The 25,385-nt window shown below is 41.9% G+C and overlaps 1 protein-coding gene across 2 annotated transcripts in view; it reads right to left on the reverse strand.

Moving 5' to 3' along the window:
• The window catches only part of tubgcp2 (tubulin gamma complex component 2), a 52,437-nt gene that overhangs the window by 23,393 nt on the left and 3,659 nt on the right, over nucleotides 1-25,385 (reverse strand). For both annotated transcript variants that reach the window (XM_072491667.1, XM_072491666.1), the window contains 10 exons: nucleotides 23,815-23,973; nucleotides 23,138-23,266; nucleotides 14,767-14,943; nucleotides 12,018-12,177; nucleotides 8,814-9,021; nucleotides 8,418-8,617; nucleotides 7,625-7,814; nucleotides 6,992-7,137; nucleotides 4,629-4,809; nucleotides 961-1,141 (listed from right to left, as the gene is read on the reverse strand). In XM_072491667.1, coding sequence (XP_072347768.1) covers nucleotides 961-1,141; nucleotides 4,629-4,809; nucleotides 6,992-7,137; nucleotides 7,625-7,814; nucleotides 8,418-8,617; nucleotides 8,814-9,021; nucleotides 12,018-12,177; nucleotides 14,767-14,943; nucleotides 23,138-23,266; nucleotides 23,815-23,964 — 1,722 coding nt within the window. In that variant the 5' untranslated portion in view covers nucleotides 23,965-23,973. The remainder of the gene's footprint in view (nucleotides 1-960; nucleotides 1,142-4,628; nucleotides 4,810-6,991; nucleotides 7,138-7,624; nucleotides 7,815-8,417; nucleotides 8,618-8,813; nucleotides 9,022-12,017; nucleotides 12,178-14,766; nucleotides 14,944-23,137; nucleotides 23,267-23,814; nucleotides 23,974-25,385) is intronic.

Below are 25,385 nucleotides of genomic sequence, written 5' to 3' on the forward strand. Positions count from 1 at the left end.
TTCGGTGAGGCTGGTACGGGAATTGAGCCGTGCTGCTGGCCTGCCTGGGTCTGCTTTAAAAGCCAGCGATTTAGCCCAGTGTTCTAAACCAGCCCCTTTTTAGAGTATCCAATTATATTTTTGTCCAATTAAGGGGCAATTTAGCATGGCCAATCCACCTTACTTACACATCTTTGGATTGTGGGGTGAAACCTACGCAGACACTGGGAGAATGTGCAAACTCTACACAGACAGTGTCCCGGGACCGGGATTAGAGGTGCTCAGTGCCATCGGCAGCTGTGCTAACCACTGCACCACCGCATTGCCCTATAAAAGTGAATTCTAATGTATTCCTTAAAATGATAGCGAGCCAATCCATCAAGGAATGGGGCATAATCTATTTTGTATATTTCAAGGAGTAATGTCACACAGACTGCTCTCTGATTAATTGTCCTTCTCGCTTTCCCAATCATGCACTGTTGCTTGGATAAGAGGGTGTCAGCTCCCAGAGCTCCGTCACTGTCGGTAGAAAAGAAGTGGGAGAGTGCTCCGTCACTTTCGATTTTTTTTCTCCTCGTCTCGGGTTGGGAGCAGGTGTGGGTGGATGGGTTAGCGGGTTCATCACTAGGTACACACAGCTTGCTAATATTCAATATAATTCTGGCATATAGGCCTTCGAGCTATTAAAAACAGTCAACCCTCCTATTCAAACGCAGGACTTACTCGGATACTCATAATCGTTTCAATATTCCCTGAAAGTGTGTCCAAGTGAATAACAGTAAGAGTTGTTTTTGGCACAGAAATTATACCACACTGTTCACAAGGTTAAAATTGTTATAAGATTTGCCTTATAATCCCACTGAGTACACTGTTAATAGAGGTTTATTCTGAACTTATCACAGCTAAACATTTTTCCATAGCCATTACATTAACAGGAGTTATTTTTAAACACAAGGTTCCATTAATTATGCTCCAACACACCTTCAAATCATCTTTAAATGGGTCAGTGTTGGCAGTGCTCATTCTCAGGGCTAGCTCCAGCAGGGCTTCCAGTCTAGTGGGAATGATATCATCTACTGATTTTTTTAGCTCCTCTTCTGTAAGGTCCATAAAGTGGACGAAGAAATCTCCTTGGTCCATCAGGAAGTAGTGTTTTATTGACCTGAAGAAAGAAGAAATTGAACAGCAAGCATTTTACTGAAGAACCACATTGATGAAGGCATGCTGTTTTTACAGTGCAGGACCACATAATGATAATTAACAAGCATAAAGCCCAAGGACGACAAAATACATTTGGAAGCAATTTATCCAGTCTTATTATGTTAGCACAGAACACATAATGAAATTCAGCTTTTGACAATGTGCGTTAGAATTAATTTGCATCAAAACTTCTTGAGCAATATCCAGGCAACAGATCACAATCCAAATGGGCTTCCAAACAGATTAAGCATCATTAGGATAGAGGCAGAATGTGTAATAACATCAATCATCACACTGCTGAATTCAGTTAACTAAGAGCCACAAAAGGTTACCTGTCTGAGAAAATAAGACCCGTTCAATTTTCTTCCCTCAGATTCAGGCTAATACTATAGGAGTAAGTTTCTAACTCGCATTGCTTTTACATAGCAGATTTTAACAATATCTACTTATTAAGGTTTTATCTTTTTTAAAACAAATTTTTAATTACATTTCGAGTCTAGAGTCCTTAAGAGAATCCGACTATAGTCTGTTCTATTTGCAACAGCCTCGTTTATGGAAACTTCTCTTTGGATGAGTTTAAAATTCTTGAACCACATTAATCTTCTCAGAGAAAGCTAAAGCTGTTTTAATTGAATAGTTAGTACCGATAAACATGATGCCTTCAATCAATCATGTTGTTATTAACTGGCTCATGTATAGCATCCACTGAACATAATAATCTTTATTTATAACCTTCATTATTGTCATAAGTAGGCTTACATCAACACTGCAATAAAGTTACTGTGAAAATCCCCTAGCCACCACATTCCGGAGCCAGTTCGGGTACACTGAGGGAGAATTCAGAATGTCCAGTTCGCCTAACAGCACGTCTTTCAGGGCTTGTGGGGGGAAACTGGGCCACCTGGAGGAAGCCCACACAAGACATTTTGAGGACATTAACAGTGCGGTAGATAACGGGGAGCCAATGGATGTGGTATATCTGGATTTCCAGAAAGCCTTTGACAAGGTGCCACACAAAAGGTTGCTGCATAAGATAAAGATGCATGGCATTAAGGGGAAAGTAGTAGCATGGATAGTGGATTGGTTAATTAATAGAAAGCAAAGAGTGGGGATTAATGGGTGTTTCTCTGGTTGGCAATCAGTAGCTAGTGGTGTCCCTCAGGGATCAGTGTTGGGCCACAACTGTTCACAATTTACAGGAGTTGGGGACCAAGGGCAATGTGTCCAAGTTTGCAGACGACACTAAGATAAGTGGTAAAGCAAAAAGTGCAGAGGATACTGGAAGTCTGCAGAGGGATTTGGATAGGCTAAGTGAATGGGCTATGGTCTGGCAGATGGAATACAATGTTGACAAATGTGAGGTTATCCATTTTGGTAGGAACAACAGCAAAAGGGATTATTATTTAAATGATGAAATATTAAAATATGCTGCTGTGCAGAGAGACCTGGGTGTGCTCGTGCATGAGTCGCAAAATGTTGGTTTACAGGTGCAACAGGTGATTAAGAAGGCAAATGGAATTTTGTCCTTCATTGCTAGAGGGATGGAGTTTAAGACTAGGGAGGTTATGCTGCAATTGTATAAGGTGTTAGTGAGGCCACACCTGGAGTATTGTGTTCAGTTTTGGTCTCTTTACTTGAGAAAGGACGTACTGGCACTGGAGGGTGTGCAGAGGAGATTCACTAGGTTAATCCCAGAGCTGAAGGGGTTGGATTACGAGGAGAGGTTGAGTAGACTGGGACTGTACTCGTTGGAATTTAGAAGGATGAGGGGGGAATCTTATAGAAACATATAAGATTATGAAGAATAGATAGGATAGATGCGGGCAGGTTGTTTCCACTGGCGGGTGAAAGCAGAACTAGGGAGCATAGCCTCAAAAAAAGGGGAAGTAGATTTAGGACTGAGTTTAGGAGGAACGTCTTCACCCAAAGGGTTGTGAATCTATGGAATTCCTTGCCCAGTGAAGCAATAGAGGCTCCTTCATTAAATGTTTTTAAGATAAAGATAGATAGTTTTTTGAAGAATAAAGGGACTAAGGGTTATGGTGTTCGGGCCGGAAAGTGGAGCTGAGTCCACAAAAGATCAGCCATGATCTCATTGAATGGTGGAGCAGGCTCGAGGGGCCAGATGGCCTACTCCTGCTCCTAGTTCTTATGACATGGGGAGAACGTGCAGACTCCGCACAGACAGTGCCCCACGCGGGAATCGAACTTGAGACCCTGCCGCTGTGAAGCAACAGTGCTAACCACTCCTACTGTGCTGCCCTGTTTAAACCACTTTCGACAATAAACCTACCCTACTGTACTTGGCCAAGTAGAACTACAAGCTTTTTTTCCCCCAAAGGAAAGAAGCTTTCTAATGTTAGAGCCTGAAGAACTCACCATATTCTTTGCACTGGAATAAAGAAATCTAACACTTTAACTTGCATTTGATATATGCAGTTGAGGATTAGTATTTTAGGGAAGTTATGAGACAGACCGCCAGCTATAGTGGACAAAAGAACGTTGCACCAATTAATCAGTCATAAAGGGATTCTACTAGTATAGCTGACTTACACCATAAATATAAAAGCATACATTTTACGAAATTCTTACTGTGCAAACTTCACCAGTTCGTGCTTCAAGGAGAATGTTACTGGTAGTTAATACATTTTAACACAACTGTTTATCAACACTTATAAAGAAGTTGGGGCATATTGGTCATGCTATTAAGAACCATCATTGTACATTGCACACAAGAACTAGGAATTTGCCAAATAGTTTTCCCACCTCCCTGAAAAAGAAGTCACACCATCGAATGAAGAATGGCATTCACCAGGCTGAAAGTAGAATATATTCCAAAATTCTGCCACTTGGATGGAATGCCAATTGTTATTGGATTTAAAAACAAATGTTCATTTAAAAAAAAAAGTTTCCAAATTCGATTAGCCCCCCATGTGGAATGAAAAGACATGTCAGTGAGTTTTAATCCTGCGCAATAGATGAACCCATATTTTTTTAAAGCATTTTTTCTAGCCTTGCATGTTAAACCACAGAGCAGAAACCTCAACCCTGCATCTTTGATTCTCATGACGCTAACTTGTTTTGTGAGAAGACTGGTCCAGTGAAATGTTTCTTGATCCCCCTTAAAAGGCATTTTTGAGACAGTGACTACTAATTTCTGAGTAAACATCCCGTCTGTGTTCTTAATAGGCTACATGCATAGATACTCATGATACAAGTTGACCCGCACCAGGGAACTATGAAACACGCAATTAATTCAATTTGTGGGAATAACAAAACACACTAAATGGCTTAGTATTTTAGAGCTCCCCATGGGAGTATTGACTGCATAATCCACGAGATTGCACAAAACTTGGAAATTAAGAGGCACTTTATGACGACTCAAATACTGTAGGCAAAGAACATAAGAAAACATTTCCTTTTTCAATAAACGACTTGATGCCGTGTACCTGAGACGTGCCAGCAGTTCTTTTTCCTTCATTAAGAAGTCTAATAGAACCTTGCTGGCATAGTTGTAAGATTTTTCGATTTGTTCCACATATGCTCGTTCCTTCAGAGTATAGATCACTTCCTTGGCATCGGGACAGGTCACATCACGGCCACATTCGCGAACGACATTAAGATATTTTCCTAGGGGCGAGGGGGGACAAAGAAATTAAAGTTATTGACCTTCAGACTGACTGGCCAAGACAAGCTACTTCACTTCTGTCTTATAGGAAGTTCTTCAACCTTTTGAGTCCAGGATGGAGGAGAATTCATTATGGAGTAAACGGTTTGCGATCAAACAAAAGAAAAAAATAAAATGGCAAGCTTGGTTTATTCTTTTTTTTTTTTTAAATAGGATGGAGTTTATTCTTTTTTTTAAAAATAGGATGGAGAGGCACAGAGAGAGTTTCCACTTTCAAGTTTCTGCAGAACATCAGGAAATTGCACAGCGATTTTCTGTCAGCTGATTTGAATGAATCTTACAGGCTAGGATATGCTACTCTGCACTCATGGTGTGAAATAAAGTATCCTTGATGAAAAATACCTCAATTCCAGTAACTTCAACTGGGGAAAGGTTTCCTCTGTCCAGTGTATAACAAATGTAAATATTCTCTTTAATAAGAAACAATTTTCTGCCTTGGATTTTAAGAAAACACTCCTCAATATTTTTTCATTTTTACAATTAAGGGGCAATTTAGCATGGACAATCCACCTACCCTGCAGATCTTTGGGATGTGGGGGTGAGATCCACGGAGACACGGGATAATGTGCAAACTTCACACGGACAGTGACCCAGGGCCAGGAGGCGTGAGGCGGCAGTGCTAACCACTGCGCCACCGTGGCGCTCTGAAAGTGCCCATAATTAACAGAATCTTTAGAGCAAAACAGTGTTAAAATGAAGTCCTCACGGCCAGCACAATCAATTTTCGGTGTAGGTTCTATCCATCTTGCAAAGCGACTCGTAACCTGCCATGAGCTAGTGCAATTGGGCAGCTTTTTAAACATCAAAAGCAGAAAGATTATTTTAAAAGCTTCCTTTATATGTTTAGGAGTATTTTGATTAATGCAACTGAAAATGGTTTTAGCACAACAAAAGCATTTTATATGGAGCATCTGGACCACCAACAGTTGGTAATCTGATTTGTAACTGACTGAAAATTCATTTACAAAAAAAAAAACCCCCGGGCCATTTGCTAGTTATATCGGTGCACCATAGCCAAGCTTTTTTAGTAAATTAAAAATATTATATATCAGCTTTCAAAATATGTCTATTAGCATCCTTGAGTTTTTAAATAATAACAGATCTTTTTAATATACAGCCTCGTGGCCAGATCTGTGCACATCTAGGGAAACACTTCTTAATCTAGTGGAACTCAATTTATAGCAAGTATATTTATTGCTCTAAAATTCTGAAATCTTGTGTGTTGATTTGGCAGATTTGGGGAAACTTGCACCGATGAAAACCAGTGCAGCTTAACAGAAATTGCAGCCGCTTAATTGCAAAGTAAATGGGTTGAATTAATAACGGGAGCCACAAACAATGCAGGTTACATCCGTAGATCTTGTTGCAGTGCGTTGCCCTAACTAGAATGCCACATGTTTACTTCCGAGAAGGACATTCAAAAATGTAATTTCCTTGGAGATTCTATCATCTTTTTGCAATACAAGGACATTGCAAATCTTCCCTGCTTGTTTTAAAATAGAAATTTAAAAAGTGGAATTAGACTCAAAAACAAGGTCTGTTCCTAAGGTCTCATTTTCAATAAGATTTCATGTACTCAGTCTCTGGAGTCAAAACATGCCACTATTTTGTCTTCCTAGTCGTCATGCCATTTTTTCCTGCTAGGAATTATGGACAAAGACAACATTATTGAAGCGTAATACTAAACTTATGTTTTGCAACCCCCAGCTAGATACATTGAAGAGCTTCGTAGACAAACCTTGTATTTTCAGTTCTCTATTAATGTTTTCAATAGAACTCATCTATGCAGACTGTGTGAAGTATTGTTAGACATAAATAGTACTCAGATGATTGAAAGTCTCCACAGACAAAATCAACCCGACTATACAGCAATTTAGCAAGACGCTCAGATCCTGAATGCAGGAGCGCACAATAAACTTGCTGATGAAATTTAGCTACAAATGTATTTTTCATGCAATGTCATTCCTCAGGACTTACAAAAAAAGCTAGTTTAACTTAACATCTTTTTAAAAGTCAATTTGCTTCAATGCTAGAGAACAACATAGATGTCATTGTAATTTAAACATAAATTAGATACAATGGAACATACAGATAATGAAAAGAGTACACCAAGTATTACACTACCTGTGCTAAGTATCTTATCAGCCAACCTCTGCAGAAACGAAGGGATTCTGTGCTGGATAATGGTATACCTCTCATCCCAGTACTTGTCATTGTAATCCTCCTGAATTTTCTCCTTTTGCAGTTCATGTTCCTCCACCATGAACTCACTGTGCAACACAAAGAAGGATACATTTGTTCAATAAAATTAACTGGTGAATCTTATGAAGCAAAATGCTATTTGGCAAAGTAATTAAAAATATTCCAAGCTAAGAAGTGGGCACATTTTCTTGTACACTGCATTACCTGGCCTATTCATGACCCAGGTCGCCTGCAATTCACAAACAACAGAACCCGTTGCCCCTCTGCAAAACAGTTCAGCTCAACATTTCCAGATCGCAAGATCCATAAATTCCCAGTCACACCATGCAACAACATTTAACTTCTTGGGAGTAACAACAGCATCAGACAGGAGTGACCAAGGGTGGGGAAAAATTACTCCATGAAGTGCACAGCCCAGGAGGGGACAAGAAGGGTAGAATGATGCCAGTGCGGAAGAAGATGGGAGGAGAGCAAGAGAGTATTTTATCTGTTTGGAACCAAGACTAAAATTTAAAACAAAACTCGGGGAGTGATTTCCAGTGGGTAACCTTATACCTGTAAGGGTCTTGTATGATTCCCCTGTAGATCCACTTCTCTAAAATTTCAAAGTAAGGAACACTGGCTGCTTTAGTCAGATAGAGACAGAGCTCTTGTGCCTGACTGTCTCCTGTGTAGTTAAAAGTCCGATCATGGAGCACACTTAGTGTTGATCCCCCCATGCATTCTCCTTTCTCCACAGAGGTAGCTGGTACAAAACACAGAAGAGAAATCATGTCCTCTTGAATCAGTTACTAATTATATATTTTTTTTGCCAGAAAATAAAAATCCTGGTTAGCTACACATAAATGCAGTTATCAACAATTAAAATGTATTAGATTTCTACCAAGGCTTGTTCACAGTGACAATAAAGATTATTATAAATTATAAATATTACTCAAAGATATCTTCCAATTAGAAGTGCATATGAGTGTTCGGCACAGTGGTGCCGTGGTTAGCACTGCTGCCCCACAGCGCCGAGGACCCGGGTTCGATCCCAGCTCCGGGTCGCTGTCTGTGTGGAGTTTGCACATTCTCCCAGTGTCTGCGTGGGTCTCACACCCACAACCCAAAGAAAATGTGCAGCGTAGGTGGATCGGCCACACTAAATTGCCCCTTAATTGGGAAAAAAATGAATTGGGCATTTAAAAAAAAATGTTTAAAGTGCGTATGAGGTAACTTTATATTAATATTATTTTTTAAAACAGGCAAATTGACACGCGCAAACTTTTCTCTTTTCGCTTTCTCAAGATTTTTAAACTTTATTTATACATTTAAAAGAATGAAGTTCAAAACACAGACAGAACAATACCTATCGAAGCCAATATCTCCATTGTTCTAATAGTTGGCTGAACATAAAACCAAAGTTTCTGTAACGAGAGCAGCCCTTGTCGCTGCAAGTGTTCCAGTTGCGTCACGAGGATCATGTACTCCTTCACAAGCGTCCGCATGGCTGCAGCCAAAGCATGGTTTACCTGACCATGCTCAAAGGAGGACTTATCTTCAATGAACCTGAGTAGAGACCCAAAGCAGAATTATCAAAGGTCCAGCCAAATTATTTACAGACATTGATCCAAGGTCTAGCATGTCACAGTTCCTTAGTCAATTTAGAGAACATGACTGTTGGGAACATCCAGTAAAATGCTTCTAATGCAGAAGCAATCCACATGTAAATTTCTGACCTCCAACACCTTTTGAGGTTGCCCACCTGGTGACAGAGGAGTAGCTCGCTGCTATTGGAAGAATCCTATTTACAAGTTCTTTAACAGACATGTCCAGTGTGGGGTCAACAGCAAAGGATCGACTGTGTCTTCCCATCAATGGCTGTGCTGTGATGTACTTTCCATCGACTCCAATCAAAACGTACAGCAAGTCTTCAACTATCATTTGTTCTTGTGCAGCAAGTGCCACAGTTCCTAATGGAGAGGGAGAGAGGTTTGGCAGTGAAACACATTGCGGCTGGATTTGGATCATCCCAACAAGCTTATTCTGAAAGTTTGGCCAACATAATTTTCTACAAGTTGCATCGTACGACAGACAATCTGCATGATTGCACCTCAACAAAAACATGTACAAAATCTTTTGATCTCAGAAGTAAAAGGAAGCATTCTGAACATTCATAAAAAGCAAGAGGGTAGCCAGGGAAAGGGTTGGCCCACTGAAGGATAGGCAAGGGAATCTATGTGTGGAGCCAGAGGAAATGGGCGAGGTACTAAATGAATACTTTGCCTCAGTATTCACCAAAGAGAAGGAATTGGTAGATGTTGAGTCTGGAGAAGGGGGTGTAGATAGCCTGGGTCACATTGTGATCCAAAAAGACGAGGTGTTGGGTGTCTTAAAAAATATTAAGGTAGATAAGTCCCCAGGGCCTGATGGGATCTACCCCAGAATACTGAAGGAGGCTGGAGAGGAAATTGCTGAGGCCTTGACAGAAATCTTTGGATCCTCGCTGTCTTCAGGGGATGTCCCGGAGGACTGGAGAATAGCCAATGTTGTTCCTCTGTTTAAGAAGGGTAGCAAGGATAATCCTGGGAACTACAGGCCGGTGAGCCTTACTTCAGTGGTAGGGAAATTACTGGAGAGAATTCTTCGAGACAGGATCTACTCCCATTTGGAAGCAAATGGACGTATTAGTGAGAGGCAGCACGGTTTTGTGAAGGGGAGGTTGTGTCTCACTAACTTGATAGAGTTTTTCGAGGAGGTCACTAAGATGATTGATGCAGGTAGGGCAGTAGATGTTGTCTATATGGACTTCAGCAAGGCCTTTGACAAGGTCCCTCATGGTAGACTATTACAAAAGGTGAAGTCACACGGGATCAGGGGTGAGCTGGCAAGGTGGATACAGAACTGGCTAGGCCATAGAAGGCAGAGAGTAGCAATGGAGGGATGCTTTTCTAATTGGAGGGCTGTGACCAGTGGTGTTCCACAGGGATCAGTGCTGGGACCTTTGCTCTTTGTAGTATATATAAATGATTTGGAGAAAAATGTAACTGGTCTGATTAGTAAGTTTGCAGACGACACAAAGGTTGGTGGAATTGCGGATAGCGATGAGGACTGTCGGAGGATACAGCAGGATTTAGATTGTCTGGAGACTTGGGCGGAGAGATGGCAGATGGAGTTTAATCCGGACAAATGTGAGGTAATGCATTTTGGAAGGTCTAATGCAGGTAGGGAATATACAGTGAATGGTGGAACCCTCATGAGTATTGAAAGTCAAAGAGATCTAGGAGTACAGGTCATTGAAAGGGGCAACACAGGTGGAGAAGGTAGTCAAGAAGGCATACGGCATGCTTGCCTTCATTGACCGGGGCATTGAGTATAAGAATTGGCAAGTCATGTTGCAGCTATATAGAACCTTAGTTAGGCCACACTTGGAGTATAGTGTTCAATTCTGGTCGCCACACTACCAGAAGGATGTGGAGGCTTTAGAGAGGGTGCAGAAGAGATTTACCAGAATGTTGCCTGGTATGGAGGGCATTAGCTATGAGGAGCGGTTGAATAAACTCGGTTTGTTCTCACTGGAACGAAGGAGGTTGAGGGGAGACCTGATAGAGGCATACAAAATTATGAGGGGCATAGACAGAGTGGATAGTCAGAGGCTTTTCCCCAGGGTAGAGGGGTCAATTACTAGGGGGCACAGGTTTAAGGTGAGAGGGGCAAGGTTTAGAGTAGATGTACGAGGCAGGTTTTTTACGCAGAGGGTCGTGGGTGCCTGGAACTCGCTACCGGAGGAGGTAGTGGAAGCAGGGACGATAGGGACATTTAAGGGGCATCTTGACAAATATATGAATAGGATGGGAATAGAAGGATACGGACCCAGGAAGTGTAGAAGATTGTAGTTTAGTCGGGCAGCATGGTCGGCACGGGCTTGGAGGGCCGAAGGGCCTGTTCCTGTGCTGTACATTTCTTTGTTCTTTGTTCTTTGAACGAAAGTGAAATTTAGCAACAGATTTACCATATGTGAGAGGCACGATATTGCAAAAAGACAATTTAGGAACATGTCAAACTTGGTTAAGAGATTTCAAACAGAAAGAATGAGTGGGAAATCAGTTCCAGCACGTTAGAGCTTGGGTTGAGTATGTTTTAATCTGAAGCTCCTAGGAACTCCTGGGAAATTGGGTAATGGAATATTAATGTAAAGTGCATTTTTACATGATTCACAATCTTTTTTTAACTTTTAATCGAAAAATAATTTGTTTAACATCTCTACAAACGACACACCAAAAAACATCTTTATATACAAAAATAAAATATGCCCCAAATCATAGGTAATACTGATTGCAAGGCTGTTCTTAAAGACTTTGGATGACATAAATCACAATGCAAAATATAAAATGCCTTTTACTATCAGCCCCGAAATGGGTTTACTACCCCCGACACTTCGCCAAAGTAAATGCCGTGACAAGTAGACATCCAGAGCACTGTGTGCCGTTAATGGATAACAACACAAACTGAAAGATTGATAATTGCATCATGATCTTTGCTACAGAAAAGAAATAAACAAAGGGATTCTTTATTGTAAACTGATATTGTCACAGGATTTCAGTGGAGCGCAATGGTGCCAGTGCTCAGCTCCCTTGAACGTTGGAGACGACCCAATACTACATGCGTTTCCACAGTGAGTCATGTTTGAAGGTAGCATTTAGAGTTTTACTGTTGACCGTTGATGGAACTCAAGGAATGAAAGTAAGAATAACACAATCTGCTTCAGCACAGCATTATGCAATGGTAAGAATGATTTTATTCTGCAGTGTATTGGTGTCCGGTTGTCTGTAATCTATATGAACGTAGTAAGTATTAATCCAAGAATACAGACCTTCGGATAAAATAACACTTCTAGTTTCTGATTTTCAATTCAGTTCTGTACAAGACTCACAATAATGAAAGAAAATTCAATGTATACTCTATATACCTATAGAAACGACTGTCTCAGTGATTGGACTCGAGCTGTTTATAAAGTCCCCCAGAAGAGCCGGCCTTTCATACACCCATGGTGGAAAATGTGGAATAATCAGCCCTGGATTTCTCTTGTTGTGCTTGTCCCGAAGGAGCTTCCGGACAACTTCAAGCGGCTAGAAATCAAAATTTAAAAATATGAAAGCGGAGACCACAAGTATAACTCCCTGACCTAATAAATTAAATTATTACAAAGGATACTCAGCATAACTGTGAAATGTCATTATTGTTTATTGCGAGGGGGATAGAGTACAAAAGTACGGATGTTATGCTTCAGTTATAAGGCATTGATGAGACTATATCTGGAGTGCTGTGTACAGTATTAAGGAAGGATGTAAATTCATTGTAAGCATTTCAGGGAAAAAGTTTACGGGAATGTACGGGTTGTCTTACGAGGAAAGGTTGGACAGGTTTGGTTTGTATTCACTGGAGTGGAGAAGTGTTAAGTCGCAACTTGACTGAAACATTTGAGATCCTGAGGGGTATTGATAGGGTGGATATGGTAGGATGTTTTCTCTTGTGGCAGAATCTAGAACTAGGGGTCACTGTTTCAGAATAAGGGCTCGTTCAGTTTAGAGAGGGGGAGGATTTTTTCTCGCAGAGGGTCCCAAATCTTTGGAGCTCTTTCTGTAAAGGCAGTGGCAGAGTCTTTGAATATCTTTAAGGCCGAGCTAGATAAGTTAGAAGTTGGTATTCCTACAGTGCAGGAGGAGGCCATTTGGCCCATCGAGCCTGCACCGGCTCTTGGAAATAGCACCCTATTTAAGCCCACTCCTCTAACCTATCCGTGTAACCCAGTAACCCTATCTAACCTTTTGGACAGTAAGTTCTTGATGAGCAAGTGGGTGAAAGGTTATCGGGGATAGGCAGGAATATGGAGTTCAGGTTACAATCAGACCAGCCATGCTCATGTTGAATGATGGAGCAGACTCGAGGGGCCGAATGGCCTACTCCTGCTCCTAATAAATTTGATCGTCGTAAATTTACTCCAGAATTTACTACAAATATATTCTTCATAGTGTTGTGCAACATTTCCAGTTACCTAATATCATTCAGTTTTTAAAATCAGTTTTTAAATATTTTGTGTTCCGTTTTTGAGGACTTCTGTAATAACAGAACAATATCCAGGCTTGTGCTGACAAGTGGCAAGTTATATTCACACCACTCAAGTGCCAGGCAATGACCATCTCCGACAAGAGAGCATCGAACCATCGCCACTTGATATTCAATTGCTTGACCATCGCTGAATCCCCACAATCAACATCCTGGGGATTACCACTGATCAGAAACTGAACTGGACTAGCCACATTTATACTGTGGCTACCAGGGCAGGTTAAAGGCTAGGAATCCTACAGTGAGTAACTCACCTCCTGATCCCCTCAAAGCCTGTCCCCCCATCTACAAATCACAAGTCAGGAGTGTAATGGAATACTCTCCACTTGCCTGGATGAGTGCAGCTCCAACACTCAAGGAGCTCAACACCATACAGGACAAAGCAGCCCCGCTTGATTGCTCCTCCTTCCACAAACATTCAATCCCTCCGCCACCAACGATCAGCTGGAGCCGTATGTATCATCTACAAGATGCACTGTAGTAACACGCCAAGGTTCCTTAGAAAGCACCTTTCAAATTCACACCCGTTACCATCTAGAAGGACAAGAGCAGCAGATACCTGGGAACCCAACCATCTGGAGGTTCTCCTCCAAGTCACTCACCATCCTGATTTGGAAATAGATTGCCGTTCCTTCACTGCCGCTGGGGGAACGTCCTGGAACTCCCTCTCTAACAGCACAGTGGGTGCACCTCCACCTGAAGGACTGCAGCGTTTCAAGAAGGCATCTCACCACCACCTTCTGAAGGGCAACTAGGGATGGGCAATAAATGCTGGCCTAACCAACGACACCCACATCCCATAAACGAGTAAAGAAGGGATTTTGTTTGCTTCGTGATTTAAGAAGTAACAACTTTCATCTCCCCCTAGAATGCTTTAAAATCCTCAAAAATACCCCATCTATTAAGGCCCACTCCAGTTTGCAACAACCTCTGCTGGAAAACACATATATGTGTGGACATTGGCATGAGGGCAGGATGAGAAGCTTGATTAATGATGCCAACTACAGGAAATAACCTGTTGACACACCATCCAGGTTCACCTGAAGAACTTGGACAAAACATCAGAGAGACACTGGCCTCCGGGAAGTGCAGCAAGGGTAAAGGTTTGGCAAGAGACGGCAGAAAACAAAAATGGGGCTCTGCGGGGCGGCACAGTAGCGTTTCAAGAAGGCATCACACCACCACCTTCTGAAGGGCAACTAGGGATGGGCAATAAATGCTGGCCTAACCAGGTTCAATTCCGGCCTTGGGTGTCTATGTGGGTTTCCTCTCACAATCCAAAGATGTGCAGTTTGGGTGGGATTTTGGATAGGTCAGGGGAGTGGGTCTAGGTAGGGTGCACTTTCAGCGGGTCAGTGCAGACTCGATGGGCTGAATGGCCTCCTTGTGCCCTGCAGCAATTCTATTCTACGTGATTCAGTCAGTTTTTACATTGGGAAATTTCGAATCATTTGCAAAACTTGAATTCATCAGCACAAATAATCGAAAATGGAAAATTTGTTCTTTAAAACACTGAATTCACACCAGCCGATGAAAGACGGCCTAAGTGTACAAGATTGGCCAAATAAAGATTTGAAGTTCAATCACTTTACCTGCTGTGAACTTGAGGCAGTAGTGACACTGCCAAGTTGTTTTCGGAGTTCTTCAAGTTCCTGTATAGAGAGTTTGGCAGTGGTCGTTGGAATGCTGAATGTTGCGCTACTGCTAGCTAAGACATTGGATGAATGTTCTGCTCTCTCCTTCGCGTTTTGTTGTAAGTACTGCAGAGTCTGCAATAAAATGGAAGACAAACCTGCTTTGAAGCTCACTGTATTGAAAATGCTTGCAGCTCACAATTTCCTGGCTATAATTGTTTTTTTTTTTTTAAAGCAGTCCTGTGTTGTCGCTTAGCCAGGTTGGTACCTTCCTGCACACTTCAATGAACCAGGGTTGATCTTTTGTCTTAGTGATAATGGGAGAGTGGAGGATATGCCCCATGGGGCATATCCATGAACCCATGGGGTTCTGCAGCATTATCCATGAAGTTGTATTTATGTACTTTGCTATGCATTGTGAATTACCTAATGTGAGCTGCGTCTATATATCATAAGCTTGCATTTCCAAATTCTCAGTCTCGTGCTTTAGAACAAGTTTGCCTGATGCAGATTCAATCATAGCAGAACCAAAGGCTATTTAGGGTAGTGAAAACACGACTGAGCCAACGTGCTTTGCCATGGAATGGCAAGATATGAATTTGCACGGTTGCAACTTCTGGGCAAGTTCTCAACTGGTTAGGTTGTCCAAGAAAGTCACCAAATGATGGTCCAAGTTACTTTAAGCCGCCCTCATACGCCTTTAACTGGCTGCCTTTAGGACATCATTAGTACAGGCCTGGGAGCAGATCACTTCAACACTCCCTTGGTCAGAGAAAGCAGGCAGCATTAACAGAAGGCCTAAAGAAAGAATGACTGAAAATTGATAACAAAAAGATTATTTCCACACCTTGTATAGTATTGTTACCAAATGCAGTCTAGCATGCTTAACAACAAAAATATTACCTGCATCGAGAAAACACAATTGGAAAAATAAACTGTGATCTACATGATAAAAATGCTAATCCTTTATGGAATCAAATTTAAATGGTGAAAGGGCTCAGCCAGTCCTGGTGGGGAGTGGTCATGTGACCTGCTGACTTCTTCGTCTTTCCTGATTTTATTTCTAGTTTACAGCATCTGCAGTATTTGCCTTACCTAAACGGTCGAGTTCTACAAATTTCTAATTGCATTTTGCCCCGGGAAAGTATTCCCTGATGATGGAGGTTCAATACAATTCTCAGCAAATTAGCAACGTCACAACAATCTTTCAATGTTTCAAGATAGTATAAAGTTCTTGTTTGGTTACAACACGACACAGAACCTTTAACACAGCAAACTGCCTGAGATCAGAGCGTGTTTGTAGAATTGGACAGGAATTTAGAAGTGGCCAGAGAATCCAGTCTTCAATGAGGGAAATGGATGAAGCTGGATAGGGTAATGAAATACCATTAAAAGGAATTGAAGTTGAGACACGTATGACATTAGAATGAAGACAAATTTTGCAGCAGGATTCAAAGTAATTTTGATATATAGGTGCACGATTTGCTTTAATTTTACGGCAGCTGTAGTTTGTTTTATTGAAAAGAGTGGAAAAATTGCATTTTATTTATGAGTGATGGGAAAACATCCATCACTGCAGACGGATGAGTATAGTTAAGGCAAACTAAAGCAAGTCACCAGGCCACAGTCTGCCAATGGGCGTGGGCAACTTCAGCACTGAAACTGTGCCACAAGAGTTACACAAGCACCATCTGTTTAAAAAAAGGGGTGCGTCACAGGGAGCCATATGTCAATGCCACAAACCGCAAGAAATTAAATGCAAATTCCCCGATATTTTTGGCAAATCCACCTATGACTAAATTAATTCAAGATCTCCATTGGCCTGTGTCACTGTGACCAGGCTGTTGGAATTTACAGTGTCAAGGAGAGAGATTTGTTCCCAAATTCCTGATTTTCCACATCGCCTTCCAACCAAAAGACAGTTGCAAAAAAGAAATACGTCAGACACCTATCATCAGAATTCATTGTGCCATCAAAACTCATACTAACAAGCATGTTTAGTCAAATTGGCAGGAACATTACATGGCTAGCACTGCTGCCTCACAGCGCCAGGGACCCTGGTTCAATTCTGGCCTTGGGTGACTGTCTGTGTGGAGTTTCCATACTCTCCCAGTGTCTGCCTGTGTTCCTTTCCGGAACTCCGGTTTTCTCCCAGTCCAAAAATGTCCAGGTTAGGTTGGTGTCAGGAAATAGTTAAATTGTGGGAGCACATCAGTTTTATAGAATCCAGAGTGGTGTGACAGTATAACAAAGGGAACATAGCCAGTATGTTAGATACCAATGTGAGTGACGTTAAAGACCACTATTCAGAAGTCACAATTCACAACTTGTAAACCAAAGAGGGGCAAAGAGGGGGGGCAGTATCAAACCGTACAGGTATAATGTTACTGCCGCATGTGTTGCCCGTCTCTTCTTCTTCGCCTTTGTTCTCCTTTCATTGTTTTCTTTAGTTTATTTTATTCAGTAGTTTTTGAAGTGTACTGACCTGATCTTTGCAATAAAACTCAATCTCTCACTACCACCGGACCCTCATCTCTCTTTTGAAAAATAAGCAATCCGACAGTTGGGTGATGGGGATAGGGTGGGATAGATAGGGTGCTTTTTCAGAGGGTTGGTGCAGACCCCATGGGCCGAATGGCCTCCTTCTGCATTGCGGGGATTGTATGGTAAAGAAGAGGGCGGTGGTTGGGGGGGCGCGGCGGGGGGATTGTGTGGAGCTGGGTGCACATAATGCCCTAGTGCATTATCGATTTGTCTTGAAAGTTAGCAGATACGTGAAGCAAAACTTGCTCCTTTCACACTGTGCCCCATTGCACAACGAGGAATGCACATTATAGAGTATAATGTGGGAATATGCAAGTTGGCCCACTTTGGCAGGGAGAACAGAAAAGCAGAGTATTATTTAAATGGAGAGAGACTGCAGAATTCTGCAGTGCAAAGGGATCTGGGTGGCCTTGCCCAAGAATCACAAAACGTCAGCAAGCAGGTGTAGCGAGTCAGTTGGAAAGCAAATGGAATATTGGACCTCAGTGCAATGGGGATGGAGCACAAAAATAGTGAAGTCTTGTTACAACCGTAAAGGACATTGGTGAAAGCACACCTAAAGTATTATATACAGTTCTGAACTCCTTACTCAAGGTCGGATTTACGTGTACTGGAAGTAGTCCAGAGGAGGTTCACTGGAGTTATTCCTTATTAGGAAATATTGAGCAGGTTGAGCCTATACTTATTGCATTTGAGAAGAATGAGAGGTGATTTTATTGAAACAAAAGATTCCTCGACAGGGTGGATGCTGAGAGAATGTCTCCTTTTGTGGAGCAATCTGGAGTTTGGAGGCATTGTTTGACAATAAGGAGGCTCCTAGTCTATAGGCACTGGAGATCGACATGGGACCAGTCTGGGTAAAAATAAGAAGTAGTACAGGAAAGTCCCTGGTGGGAGTAATCTTTTGATCCCCAAACAGCAGTTGCACAGTGGGGCACTGCAAAACCAGGAAAATTTGGAGGCTTGTAAGAAGGGTATGACAATAATGATGGGAGATTTTAATATGCATATAAACTGGATTAATGAAATTGGCGAGGGTAGCCCTTTAATGATCAACAAAGGGAGAATATGTTTCTTGGAGCTATATGTTGAGGAACCAACAAGGGAGCAGACTATTCTAGATTTGGTATTATACAATGAGGAGGAATTAATTAATTAATGACCATTAGCTAAAAGGGGTCATGAAATATCTTTGGCTAACAGGGTTAAGGAAAATGCCAAAGCCTTTTATTCATATACAAGGAGCAAGAGGGTAACTAGAGAAAGGATTGGCCCACTCAAACACAAAAGAGGGAATTTACGCGTGGAGTTAGAGGAAATGGGTGAGATTCTTAATGAGTACTTTGCATCGGTATTCACCAAGGAGAGGGACATGACGGATGTTGAAGCTAAGGATGGATGTTTAAATACTCTGGGTCAAGTCGGCATAAGGAAGGGGGAAGTTTTGGGTATTCTAAAAGGCATTAAGGTGGATAGGTCCCCAGGTCCGGATGGGATCTATCCCAGGTTACTGAGGGAAGCGAGGGAAGAAATAGCTGGGGCCTTAACAGATATTTTTGCAGCATCCTTGAGCACGGGTGAGGTCCCGGAGGACTGGAGAATTGCTAATGTTGTCCCTTTGTTTAAGAAGGGTAGCAGGGATAATCCAGGGAATTATAGACCTGTGAGCTTGACGTCAGTGGTAGGCAAACTGTTGGAGAAGATACTGAGGGATAAGATCTATACACATTTGGAAGAAAATAGACTTATCAGTGATAGGCAGCATGGTTTTGTGCAGGGAAGGTCATGTCTTACAAACCTAATAGAATTCTTTGAGGAAGTGACAACGTTAATTGATGAGGGAAGGGCTGTAGATGTCATATACATGGACTTCAGTAAGGCGTTTGATAAAGTTTCCCATGGCAGATTGATGGAAAAAGTGAAGTCGTATGGGGTTCAGGGTGTACTAGCTAGATGGATAAAGAACTGGTTGGGCAACAGGAGACAGAGAGTAGTGGTGGAAGGGAGTGTCTCAAAATGGAGAATGGTGACAAGTGGTGTTCCACAGGGATCCGTGCTCAGATCACTGTTGTTGGTGATATACATAAATGATCTGGACGAAGGTATAGGTGGTCTGATTAGCAAGTTTGCAGATGATACTAAGATTGGTGGAGTTGCAGATAGCGAGGAGGACTGTCAGAGAATACAGCAAAATATAAATAGATTGGAGAGTTGGGCAGCGAAATGGCAGATGGAGTTCAATCCAGGCAAATGCGAGGTGATGCATTTTGGAAGATCTAATTCAAGAGCGGACTATACGGTCAATGGAAGAGTCCTGGGGAAAATTGATGTACAGAGGGATCTGGGAGTTCAGGTCCATTGCACCCTGAAGGTGACAACGCAGGTCGATAGAGTGGTCAAGAAGACATACAGCATGCTTGCCTTCATCGGACGGGGTATTGAGTACAAGAGTCCGCAGGTCATGTTACAGTTGTATAGGACTTTGGTTAGGCCACATTTGGAATACTGCGTGCAGTTCTGGTCGCCACATTACCAGAAGGATGTGGATATTTTAGAGAGGGTGCAGAGGAGGTTCACCAGGATGTTGCCTGGTATGGAGGGTGCTAGCTATGAAGAAAGGTTGCGTAGATTAGGATTGTTTTTGTTGGAAAGACGGAGGTTGAGGGGGGACCTGATTGAGGACTACAAAATTATGAGAGGTATGGACAGGGTGGATAGCAACAAGCTTTTTCCAAGAGTGGGGGTGTCAATTACAAGGGGTCACGATTTCAAGGTGAGAGGGGGAAAGTTTAAGGGAGATGTGGTGGAAAGTTTTTTACGCAGAGAGTGGTGGGTGCCTGGAACGCTTTGCCAGCTGAGGTGGTCGAGGCGGGCACGATAGCATCATTTAAGATCAATCTAGACAGATATATGAACGGGCGGGGAACAGAGGGAAGTAGATCCTTGGAAAATAGGTGACAGGTTTAGATAAAGGATCTGGATCGGCGCAGGCTGGGAGGGCTGAAGGGCCTGTTCCTGTGCTGTAATTTTCTTTGTTCTCTTTTTGTTCTAGTACTATGAGTGATCATAGTATGCTAGAATTTCAAATTCAGTTTGAGGGTGAGAAACTGGAGTCCCACACTTGTGTTATGGGCCAGGGTTTAGAGAACCCCAAAGTGTATCATGGAGTTCACCTGACCCACAACTTTTACTAGATTGTGGTATGGAGAGCACAGGTGTGGTACAGCAGAAATGGAAAAGTATTTTTTAAAAGCAAAACAATGTTTATTCTATGAACTCAAGTTAACCTTTTTAAAACATACAGTGAACATGTTAGCAACCATTAATTCAAATACAACTCCCAAAGAGTACAACACTAAGTAATCCTTACGCTGTCCTTTTAACATCCATAAGACTTAAAACACCTTTTACCAGAAGCACATCAGCTTAAAGTCACTACTGAAAACATTTATAATTCTGAATTCACCAAATGATCAAGAGATAGTCTTTTCATGGCAGAGAGAACAGCAGTACACCTGCTCTGTCTGGCTTCAGCTCCAACACTGAAAACGAAACTAAAACACATCCTGCAGCCTTCTCAAAAATGAAAGTAAAAAGCTGACAGACAGCCCAGCTCCACCCACACACTGACATCACTGATAAACACCCATTTCTTAAAGGTACATTTCTTAAACACACATTTCTTAAAGGTACTCTCACATGACACTTATGTTCTGGAGTTAAACAAAAGTATTTACATTGGCATGAGGACAGATTTGGGCCAAGTGGACTGGGCAGGAAGACTAAAAGGTAGGGCAGTTGTTGAGCAGTGGCAGTTGTTTAAAGAGATATTCAATTCATCCAACTAAAATATATTCCAGAGGGGAAGAAAGATTGTATGGGGGGGGGAAACATCCATGGCTGAGCAAGGACGTCAACGATAACGCGAAGACAAAAATGAAGACATACCATTTTGCAAAGTTCAGTGGCAGACTGGAAGATTGGGAAACTTTTAAAAATCAACAAAGGATTACTAAAAAAAGTTATAAAAAGAGCTAAGGTAAATTATGAAAGAAAACTAGCGCAAAATATAAAAAAGGAGAGCAAAAGCTTCTATAAGTATATAAAAGGGAAGAGAGTAGCTAAAGTGAATGCTGGTCCCTTTGGTGGAAGAGACCAGGGAATAATGGGGAACACAGAAATGGCGGAGAAGCTAAATCAATATTTTGTCTCAGTTTTCACGATGGAGTAATCTAGTACAATCCCAACAGTAACAGGTAATGCAATAGAGGCAATAGAAACGGAGGAACTTAGAACAATCATCAATAGGGAAAAAGTACTAAACACACTGTTGCGATTGAAGGTAGGCAAGTCCCCATAGCCTCTTGGCCTCGGGTCTTGAAGGAAGTGACAGCGGAGATAGGTTATAATATTCCAAATTCCGCTAGATGCAGGAAAGGTTTCAGTGGATTGGAAAAATGCTAATGTAACGGCCTGATTCAAAAATGGAGAGAGGCAGAAAGAAGGAAACTATAAATCAGCAACTTTAACATCGGTCGTTGGGAAAAGTTTAGAATCCATTATTAAGGAAGTGACAACAGGACGTTTAGAAAGTCAAAACGCAATCCATCAGAGTCAGCATGGTTTTATGAAGGGTAAATAGTGTTCGACTAATTTGCTAGAGTTATTCGAAGCTGTAACAAGCCAAGGTGATAATGGGCATCCTGTGGATGTCGTATGGCTGGACTTCTAGAAGATATTTGTTAAGGTGCTGCACAAAATCACAAGGGTTTGGGGTAATTTATTAGCTGGGATGGAAGACTGGCCAACCAACAGAAAGCAGAGAGTTGCGATAAATGGGTCTTTTTCTGGTTGGCAAGATATTACTCGTGGGATGCCGGAGGATTCGGTCCTCGGGCCCCAACTATTTACAATATGCATTACTGACTTGAATGTAGGGATAGAAGGTACTGTAGCCAAATTTGCAGATGACACAATAGGTGGGATAGTAAGTTGCAATGAAGAAATAAGAAATTTACAAATGCATATAGTTGGTTAGGTGAGTGGCCCAAAATTTGGAATATGGAGTTTAACGTGGATAAGTGTGAGGTTATACATTTTTGCCAGAAAAATAAATGGAGAGAAACTTCAGAGTGCTTCGATACAGCGGGATCTGGGTGTCCTCCTGTATAAATCTCGGAAAATTAGTATGCAGGTACAGCAAGCAAATGGAATTTTGGTCTTTATAGTCAAAGAGATAGAACATAAAAGTTGTAAAGTGTTGCTGCAACTGTACAAGGCATTGGTGAGACTGCATTTGGAGTACTGTGTACAGTTTTGGTCCCCTTATTTGAGGAGGGATGGAGTTGCATTTGAGGCAGTTCAGAGTAGGTTCACTAGATTGATTCCAGAGAGAAGACGTTTGTCTCATGAAGAGAGAGTGAGCAGTTTAGGCCTATACTCTCTCGAGTTCAGAAGTTTGGGAGGAGAACTAATTGAGGTATGATAAAAGGTATTGACAAAGTAGACATAGAGCGGATGCTTCCACTTCTGGGGAAATCTAGAACGAGAGGTCAGTTGTAGGATGAGGGGTAGCAGATTTAAAACAGAGATGGGGAGAAATTGCTTCTCTCAAAGGGTCGTGAATCTGAGGAATTCACTACACACAGTCACCGAGGCCGGAATTGAACCTGGGACCCTGGCGCTGTGAGGCAGCAGTGCTAACCACAGGGCCACCACGCCAACTTTATAGCAGATCAGATCAAAAGACTCAGAACCGCTGAAAATATATTCAAAACCAAATTACCTCTTTATCTTCGGTAAGTTTTGATAACAGGTAAACCAATGGATCCACATTCCGAACATTTATTGATTTCAGCTCATCGTATTTCCTCAGAAATTCCTCCGGAGTTCTTGAAAACTCGGCTATTTTGACCTGACGGTTAGCAAAAAAATGTTTTAAATGCGTTTACTTTTAAGCAGTGCATACCCAGCAGTGTTCTCTGCTCACTCTGCCCCAAATCGAGCCTGGGGCCTTGTCCATGACCACTACCCTTCGTCAGCCACACACATGGTGGTCAAAGTCAGGCGGCTGAGACCCATTATACAATTTGCTATGCAAGCGCCTCTGCATACGAAATCCCAGCCTCTGTTCAGTGACTCTTTAGACTCCAACTCAGTAAAAGTTCTACCCAGGTATTCAAATCTCAAATCCAACTTCATCACCCCCCTCAGAGCACAGAAGCAGGTTATTCTGTCAAGCATGCCTCTCTCCATGGCCCATTTCCCTGCATTTAGTCCTGCAAACAGTCCTGCAAACCTTTACCCTTCAAGCTTGCATCCAATTTCCATTTGAAAGCTATCATTGAATCTACCTTCACCACCCTGAAGCAACACATTTCAGATCATAACCATCTCAAGACAGCATTTCATGTTGCGAGAAAGAGAAGCAGATACTTTAGGGATCCTTGCTAGACATATTACCTTGGCACTATGGGAAGAGACGGTCGTTGTGACATATGGAGTTCTGTTCTTTTGAAGGAGATCAATGTACACTTCAGCTCCATCGCCACCACGAACTCGAAGCAGGCTGAGCAGTTCATTGACATCATGATGGATTCGGAATTCACTCATGATTTCTTCCTGTGTAAACAAGAAACTGTAAGCGTGAAAAAGTTGACCGAGAACTTCAAATCATTCCATTACATCATAACTGCATCCTTAATTATATTTCAGTACAATCATTTTACAGCCAAGTATTTTAACAAGGCCAGTTTTCATTGCTCCCAGAGACATGTCTAAAACAAGGCGAGGTAGCAGATGTGAAGAAATGTGGAAACAAACTATTATGGTCAAAACTATGTCTGTGAACGGTGTCATTTTAAATGTAGGCTAGAGTTCTCTCTTTTTTTAAATTTAGAGTACCCAATTCTTTTTTCCCAATTAAGCGGCAATTTAGCGCGCCCAATTCACCTATCCTGCACATCTTTTTGGGGTTGTGGGGGTGAGACCCACACAGACACGGGGAGAATGTGTAAACCCCACACAGACAGTGACCCAGGGCTGGGATCGAACCCGGGTCCTCGGCGCCATGAGGCAGCAGTGCTAACCACCGCGCCACCGTGCTGCCCTTAGAGTTCTCTTTTAAATCAATCAATAAAACCTTCCCAAATTTCTGAAGGTTATGTGAGGATAGACAATATTTGTACCAAAACAAAGGAATTAAAAAGTCAAAAGTAAGAATCAGGAGTGCAAAGTGAACAGGTTGGGGGAGTCATTTCACAGGTTTACATCTACTGCATGTTACTAAGGTACACCTAATCTCACGCCTGTAGTTGTGCAATTTGTACACAAACATTACATCGAAGCAGAACGGTTAAAGGGTTACAGGTTGTTTTATACATCGCACGGCTAACTTTTCACAAAAGTATACAACAAAACTACCTGTGCAAATTAAGGGGAGGGTATTGCTGCTGTAATATTTATCCACTGAGTTGAGTTGAAACTATTAATCCTCCAATTCCCACCACATTGTTCATTAGGTAGTTAACCACAAATTTAGCCATGACAGCTGGAAACTCTCGACTTGCAAACAACAGCCTAAAATCATTAGCAACAAAAGAGAAAATGCTGGAGAATCTCAGCAGGTCTGGCAGCATCTGTAGGGAGAGAAAAGAGCTAACGTTTTGAGTCCAATGACTCTTTGTCAAAGCTTTGTCACAGCTTTGACAAAGAGTCATTGGACTCGAAACGTCAGCTCTTTTCTCTCCCGACAGATGCTGCCAGACCTGCTGAGATTCTCCAGCATTTTATCTTTCATTTCAGATTCCAGCATCCGCAATAATTTGCTTTTAGAAAACCATTAGCATATTGTAGGCAAGGAGAGCTTAAACATTCCGCAATACACTTTTTTATTCTAGAACCATTGAGCCTGGAAAATTACTAATTTGAACACCAGTTTCTACAGTCCATATTTTAATAGAAAGGACATCTCAGAACCACGAACTTGTGCGTAATTAGCAACGACTGTAATCAGTGATATTTGAATTTTAGTA

This window comes from Scyliorhinus torazame, chromosome 28 (genome assembly GCF_047496885.1).
Source record: "Scyliorhinus torazame isolate Kashiwa2021f chromosome 28, sScyTor2.1, whole genome shotgun sequence".
Taxonomy (NCBI): Eukaryota; Metazoa; Chordata; class Chondrichthyes; order Carcharhiniformes; family Scyliorhinidae; genus Scyliorhinus; species Scyliorhinus torazame.